At 29.4% G+C, this 8,262-nt stretch overlaps 1 protein-coding gene across 1 annotated transcript; it reads left to right on the top strand.

Moving 5' to 3' along the window:
* The first annotated feature begins 3,888 nt into the window (after nt 1-3,888).
* Nucleotides 3,889-7,916, top strand: LOC109815717 (glycerol-3-phosphate 2-O-acyltransferase 6). The gene is made up of 2 exons (XM_083072786.1): nt 3,889-4,652; nt 6,842-7,916. The coding sequence occupies exons 1-2, from the start codon at nt 4,029-4,031 to the stop codon at nt 7,706-7,708; spliced, it is 1,491 nt and encodes a 496-aa protein (XP_082928912.1). The 5' UTR covers nt 3,889-4,028; the 3' UTR covers nt 7,709-7,916.
* The last annotated feature ends 346 nt before the right edge of the window (nt 7,917-8,262 follow it).

Genomic DNA, 8,262 nt, shown 5'->3' with positions numbered 1-8,262 from the left:
TTCAAAGTTTGATCTGACCTGACCTATTCTCATATTCCTAATTGGATATTACCTTTATGCTTATGGGAGTGTTTGGCATATGAAAAATTTTTAGTTTCTAAAAAATCTGATATCCACAATGTTAGATTTTCATGTTTGACTTGTTTATTAAAAAATAATATTATTATAAAATATTATTTTTCAGGAATGATTTTTACATAAGTTTACCATGAAATTATTCTCATGAAGAGTTGAAAAGTTAACTTTTTTCATATTCGAAATAAAATTTTAATTTGGTAAAAATATTATGCTATCTTTAGTTTCTTAATTGATATAGTAAAGTTTTTTTTTATAAGTAATTTAAAAATATATTCTTATAAACATTCATGACCAATTAAACATATTTTCATAATTATTAGAAATCATAATTTTTAAACATGAAAAAATTTGTCATATACCAAAAATCCCTTGAGAAGAAAACATGATATTAAATTTTAAAATCATATTATAAAAAATCATATTTTTAATATATAATTATCATTTAAAAAACAATATTTTACATAGTTAATTATTCATAATTTATCGTTTCATATTATTTGAGTATATTTTTTTTCATCGTTAATACATATCTGTCAAACTCTTCATAATATTTTTTTTATATAAAGTACTCCCTTACTCCCATAATATTAAAATTACAAGTATTATGTAATTTTAGTTGATTTTTTTTTCTTCCTTTATATTCTCAAAATTATTTTTAGAAGAAATTTATTGTATTGTGTTGTTTTTAGAAAAAAAAAATTAATAACAAGGTTAATTTTGTAAATTATAATTTTTTTAATGTAGTTGTTAGATTTTTTTAGTTGATGTTAAAAAAGCCTTAGGATGAAACTTATAATGAATGGAGAAGTATAATAATCATATTAAACAAATATTTTTAGGAATTATTAGATATTTCTTCTATTATATATATATATATATATATTTAATAGAATCCTTGTGGTTAATGTTTTTTAATTTTAAATCACCACAAAAGAAATGATTTGTAATGATTTTATAATTACAGGGACCAAATTATAAGATATCAAATAAATTTTTTATAATTTTTTTAATTAAATATCCAATTGAAAGTTCTAAAAAAAATGCAGAGACATGATGACGTATTAAACTTATTTTTAATTTTTATTTTAAATTAAATTTTAATATTTTCATAAAAGAGATTATCATAATTAAAATAATCTTTTATTATAATATAAATTATTTATCATAAACATTAATCAATACTTTATATGTTTAAACATTTATTAAATGCATATTTTAATTATAATATAATTTATATATTTAAAATATTTATTTATTATAATTTTTAATTATAAAATAGCATTTATCATATACAATAATGGAAAGATTAAATACTATAATTCCAATTAAAACAATGATAGTTTGCGTAATTCTTATAGATGACATGGGTTAGTCTTTACAATTGGTGTATCTAACAATTTCTGGCAAAATTTTCAATTACTTTCTTTTTGCTCCTGTCACTAATCCTAAATATCATCGATTAAAGAAAGAGAGAGAGAGAGAACAAATCCTATATATTTAATGAAATATCATGGCTACTACTAGTTTCTTATGGTAGAAGAGATATGTAAGTTTCTTCAAGTTAATGATACCTTATTGAATGAAGGTAATTATAGAGAAGAAAAAGTTTGACGGACGTTGAGAATAGTATAGCACATCGACTCAATTAAAAATTTATGTTAGTCTCCCACACCAATAGATGTAGAGTCATTTATTAATATATAGATAGATATTTTTTTTTTAAATTTAATCTTAGACATGTGAAAGCATATGATATATTAATTAATTATGCTACACTTTAGTCTATTTCCTGTTCATTTTACTTTTATTTTTAATATCATACGGTTATGCACGTTAATTCAACTTTATATTTATCTATCCACTTAGGTTGATGTAAATGATAAAAAATTCATGTTGTTTAATTAAATGGTTAGAGTTTAAATTCTAAATAATATAGAAAATTCAAGTTGAAAAATAAATACTCATCAATAAGTTTCATTGATTTTGTGAGATTAAGTTCATTTTATGCAATTGTTTTTTCCCTCTTGGCCAATGTCTTTCTCCCATTAATTTTGTACTTTCAATTTTATTTACATTTTCAACCACTTTAATTTAAAATGAAAATTAATTCATCAGTTATCATTCATTACTTGACCCTCCCCCGGTCCCTCTTGTAAATTTTGAGGTTTTTGTATGCCAACCAAACAACTCTGCTCCTAGATTTGTTATTGCTTGTACAAAAACTCATTTTTTTTATATAAATAAAATTTACATGGAGTTTTTTATTTTTATTTATTTTTATGTACATAGATATTCTTTTAAATATTATATAATTTATGTTGAATATACGTGTTGTTAAATTAAGAAAAACAATTTACATCTCTTTATTTGACTGAAGAATTTAATAATAGTCGACAACTGTCAATTACGCATTTATATTATTATAATTAAAATTTCTCTGTGTTATCCAAAATTTTAAAATATAAATTCACCCATATATATATATATATATATATCAACCTAACTCCCCTACTTAATTAATTACCGCAAGGATTTTCAAATTAAATGCAGTAATGTACACTCTTTGTTAAATTTTACGATATAATTTATATTTTTAAATATATTACTTTCATTATCTTTACTTCCCATGTGTATACCGAAGATATTTCTTAATAATTAAAGATATAATAACCATCGACCTCAATTATATCTTTTCTATCAAAATATTTACATATAAATGTCTGTAATAAAAAATAAATAAAACCCTTTCAATAAATTATAAACTCAACTATTCACCTGGTACTAATTATATTATATAATATATTAACGTTTAACAACTTTCACACGTCAATGACACGCAGCTGTGTTTTCATTCTACCACTTCTCTTCCAGGAAAAAAAAAGAAGCATTATATAAAATTTTGATAATAAGTTAATAAATATTATTTTCTACGTACAGAATAATAAATAAGAGACAAATGGGACAAAAAGTCCTAACTCCCTTCCTCTTTTACCTTTCCCTTTAAAACTATATATTATATTTCTAGTTTCAACACGCATTGGATATTTTTATTCAATTGTGAAACACGAAATGCGATGCGTCTTCCCACTAGAATTTGAATCTTTATCTGCGATGGCAGAAAACTCGTAATCTAACTCGTTGATTTCTTTTAGATAGAGACTACGTATATTTTTTTTTAATAAAAAACAATCTTTTTCAAATAAGACAGTATGTTTCAAATCTTAAATTTAATATGTCGTTGTCATTGTAATTAAGATAAACAAAATATATAATAAACAACTAAAGTTATAGACATATAAAAAATATCATTATAAATATAACATATGTAATGATACATCTATCAACATATATTACATATAATTTTAGTAATAATTTTAAATAAAATTTAATAACATATTTTATGTATCACTATAATTTATATTTATATTTTTAATAATATACTAATATATATTATATTTATTATATAGATAAAAATAATTTTTAATGACACATATTATATTATTATTATAAGATATATGTTATTATATGACAAGTTTTTTATAGTGTAAGTATATAAGTAAATTGCATGAGTTAATACTTTAGTATAAATCTACTTGTTCATATTTTTTTCCTTGAAGATACTATAACATTTATAGAAAACAATATTGATAAAATTGAGTAAAATTAGATCATTGTAGACAAAATAAAATAAAAATAAAAGTCTTTTCTTATAATATTTAACACAACAAAATAAAAACTATAGAAAGTATGATGTGTATAGAGCATATTATACCCATTATAAATTGATACTAAAAAATGGTTCAACAACATCCCCTCCTCTCCTTTTAAAACCCCCTCCTCTCCCTCCCTCTCTCCTCATAACATTTCAAAGCTGGCTACCCTCTTCTTCCCCACCACCACACCAACCAAACCTCACTCTCCCTTCTTCCTCCTCTAACCCTCTCCCTTCCATGGTCATGGGAGCCTTCCACCACTTCCAACCAATCTCCAAATGCACCACCGACCAACGATCACACCAAACCGTCGCCTCCGACCTCGATGGCACCCTCCTCCTCTCCCGCAGCGCCTTCCCTTACTACATGCTCGTCGCCATCGAGGCCGGCAGCTTCCTGCGCGGCCTCGTCCTCCTCTCCACCGTCCCCTTTGTCTACTTCACTTACCTTTTTGTCTCCGAGCCCGCCGCCATCAAGACCCTGGTCTTCATCGCCTTTGCAGGCCTGAAGACCAGGGACGTTGAGATGGTGGCGAGGTCGGTACTTCCCAAGTTCTACGCGGAGGACGTGCGTCCTGACGCGTGGAACGTGTTCAACGCGTTTGGGAAGCGGTACATTGTCACTGCCAGCCCTAGGGTGATGGTGGAGCCATTTGTTAAGACGTTCATGGGAGCTGATAAGGTGCTTGGGACCGAACTTGAGGTTACCAAGTCGGGGAGGTTCACTGGGTTTGTTAAGGAGCCTGGGGTGCTTGTTGGGGTGCATAAGAAAGAAGCTGTTGTTAAGGAGTTTCAAGATGATTTACCTGACTTGGGACTAGGGGATAGTAAAAGTGATCGTGACTTCATGTCTATTTGCAAGGTTGGTCCATTATTAATTAATCATGTTTTTCTTTTTACTAAACATGTTTAGAATGAAAATTAACTTATGGTTATATGCATGACTAACTTTTCGATAAATATTTATAATGAAAGAAATTAAATAAGAAAATTAAGTAATGGAAATCTTTTTTTTTTTTTGTTGTATAAATTAAAAAATAAGTTTTTGGATAAACTTTAAAATAAGAGAATTATATAAAAGTAAAGTGCATAAGTTAATTTTTAATGAAACTTAATTCATTTCATGTTTTTTTCTTCTTCTTCTTCATACAAGTACTTCTTTAGAAGTTCAATATTAATACTAATTTGTTACTATGTGTTGATGACTCTTAAATAGCTTCAAAGATGAATTGCTAGTAATATAGGCCTTCAAAAGACATGAGTGCATAAAAATACAGCATTACCAAGTGTGGAATACTCAAGAAAAGAAAATTGGCAAGTATGGAGAAAATATGTAAGAGATAATGATTGAATAAACATTAACTATATGTTGTTTTCATTTGCTCATGATCAATTTTATTATTGTGGAAGAAGGATCCAGTTTTGCGTTCGTGGACATTCTAATTCATAGCTCGATAGAGCTATATAATAGTTTTTTAATTCATAATAAAATAGTAGTATAATTTATGTAAAATTGAATACATGTTTGGTGAGAGCGTTAATAATGAGCGCGACACGTTGTTGTCACCTATTATGAGCCTCTCTTCTTGTTCCTGTTTTGCGTGTATCTATCTCTGGCGGCACTTATAAATCCCTCTCCTTGTTTCATTTTATCCCTTATTTTTCCATATATTTACTAACTTGTAAGTGGTCCCATGCATTCTATAGCCAATTTATGTATACAACTTATAACAGCCTCAGTTTTGAGAGCTGTATGCTTCTGGCTTTTAGGTTCATGGGTTTTTTTTTCTCTGGAGTCATAACCCTTAACTACTTTTAAACACTAATAAATTATAGGTTTCCTCATTTGTTGTTTTTCATGCATAAATCAAAATCAGTTTCCAAATTGGGGAATCCAGATTACCATGCATGAATTTCTCATGCTCAACCCACTTTTAACACAAAATCCAACCCCTGTTGTTTATAGCTCATGTAAAAGATATGAAAAGGTGTATAACACATCCCTGTATAGCATATCATCATTTATTTAGTAAGCACAATATCCTTGTGACATTCCCTGTCAACTTAATCTAAAAAATTTCAATTGTACTTGCCGATTTCGTCCCCTTTAAATATGGGAATCATGGAAATAATTTCAACCCTTGAGTAATTTTAGCAAAGAGCTGCTATGAAATCTTGAAAGTACATATCTAGTATCCTAGATCAATTTTGTGATAGTTTCCGGAGTTAGAGAACCATCATTAGAAACTTAATGAAAGGTTACCAGTTTAAATTGTGTTCAGCAGAAGACAAATGAATTTTGGGGAAACAATGCTATTATTAGTACTTTCAATGTGTATCAAAAGGACACTGTCATCATCACACTTTTTCTAACATATCATTTACGGTTGCCTGCATTTCATACGAGCTGAAACAAAAAAATAAATAAATAAATAAAATTGGGTCCACCCTCTTTTTCTTAGTGGGACACATATTAACCAAGCAATCTTAAATTTTTCATATCTCAATTTTTACACCTGTCTCTCTCCCTTTCCTTTTTATCACATCTATTACATTTCCTCTGTTTCTATTTTTCTCCTCTTTCCCAAGTCAACGTCAAAAAAATCATTTTTTTGCTAACCAAATCATGAAGAGTGACTTAAATGGTGTTATTATAGTCATCTAGATAAATTTCTCTTGAAATATTTTTTTAAAAAATAGTAATGAAATAGAAATAAATTTTTTTATAAGTTAAAATTGACTTACACATAAATTAAAAATAAGATTTGAAAGAAGTTGATAAAAGTCAAATTTTACAAATTAGTTTATATATAAATTAATTTTAGTTCATAAAAAATATTTTTTTATTTTATTTATATATTTTTTTCTCTTTGAGTATTTTTGAAGAAATTTATCCTATATAAAAGAGTCTAGTTCTGTTAATTAGGTTGTGTGCTTGAATTGTTGTATCTGTTTAGTTCTAAGTTTAATTCCTACATATGAAAAAGAGTTTCTACTAATTAACATTTCTTAAGTGTCCAATCAAGTCATTAACTGTATTTTCCCTTGCAGGAAGGGTATATGGTGCCAAGGACTAAATGTGAACCACTACCAAGAAACAAGCTTTTAAGTCCAATTATTTTTCATGAGGGTAGGTTTGCTCAGAGGCCAACTCCTCTAGCTGCCCTCTTGACCTTCCTATGGCTTCCAATTGGCATCATACTCTCCATCCTAAGGGTCTACCTCAACATCCCTTTGCCTGAAAGAATTGCTTGGTACAACTATAAGCTATTGGGAATCAGGGTCACTGTGAAGGGTACCCCTCCACCAGCCCCTAAGAAAGGCCAAAGTGGAGTCCTATTTGTTTGTAACCACCGCACAGTTTTAGACCCTGTGGTTACTGCAGTTGCACTTGGAAGAAAAATCAGCTGTGTCACATACAGCATAAGCAAGTTCACTGAAATCATTTCACCAATTAAAGCTGTGGCCCTCTCTAGGGAAAGAGAGAAAGATGCTGCCAACATCAAGAGACTCCTTGAAGAAGGGGACCTGGTGATTTGCCCCGAAGGTACAACTTGCAGAGAGCCATTCCTTTTAAGGTTCAGTGCACTTTTCGCTGAACTCACTGATAGGATTGTCCCAGTTGCTATTAACACAAAGCAAAGTGTGTTTTATGGGACAACGGTTCGTGGTCACAAGTTGTTGGACCCCTACTTTGTGTTCATGAATCCCATGCCCACATATGAGATCACTTTCTTGAACCAGCTTCCCAAGGAGCTCACATGCAGTGGAGGGAAATCACCAATTGAAGTTGCAAACTACATTCAAAGGGTTCTTGCAGGGACTTTGGGATTTGAGTGCACCAATTTGACAAGGAAGAGCAAATATGCCATGCTTGCAGGAACAGATGGGACAGTTCCATCTAAGGAGAAAGCTTGAAATAGAGAGAGGGACAAAGTTTACCCTTTTGATTAATTATTCTGTATTGGTGCCCAATGTGTTTCCAAAACACATAGAATTATGATAGAAATAAAAACTGATGATTGTGGCTGATAAGAAGAAGAAAAAAAAAATATTATAGTTTATGTATATTTTGTTATTTTGATATATACCAATCATAACTACTGTTATTGGGTCGGTCCTGAAAGCTAGTTAGTACTTCTTTTTTCCTGAAAGCTTTTATTACATATATACAGTGTGCGTCGCTATGAGTATGATGTAGGTATGGCAGATGGACATGTGAATGTTGCACATGGGATCATAAGGTGCATTGATTTTCAATGAAGCATGCAGTAATGGTATATTGTTGTAGAATCATTAACTCGCAGGCAAATCCAGCTAGAAGGCTGACATGCATGTCTAAACCAAGATAAATGTGCCTTAAAGGTAGAAAATGTACGTGTGACATAACAATTTAGCATGATCCTTATATTATGGTGAAGGGTCTTACTCAGCTAAGTTGGTACGGGACTAATCAAACAAGGCAACAGAAT

This window comes from Cajanus cajan, chromosome 4, assembly GCF_000230855.2.
Source record: "Cajanus cajan strain Asha chromosome 4, NIPB_CcT2T_4, whole genome shotgun sequence".
In the NCBI taxonomy this organism is placed as follows: domain Eukaryota; kingdom Viridiplantae; phylum Streptophyta; class Magnoliopsida; order Fabales; family Fabaceae; genus Cajanus; species Cajanus cajan.
The sequence above is the reverse complement of the archived record's forward strand: the minus strand, read 5'-3'. Positions and strand labels throughout refer to the sequence as shown.

Coding starts and splice junctions, on each gene's coding strand:
- LOC109815717 (XM_083072786.1), top strand. CDS start 4,029: ATGGTCATGGGAGCCTTCCACCACTTCCAACCAATCTCCAAATGCACC. Junction 4,653..6,841: donor ACTTCATGTCTATTTGCAAG/GTTGGTCCATTA, acceptor TTTCCCTTGCAG/GAAGGGTATATGGTGCCAAG.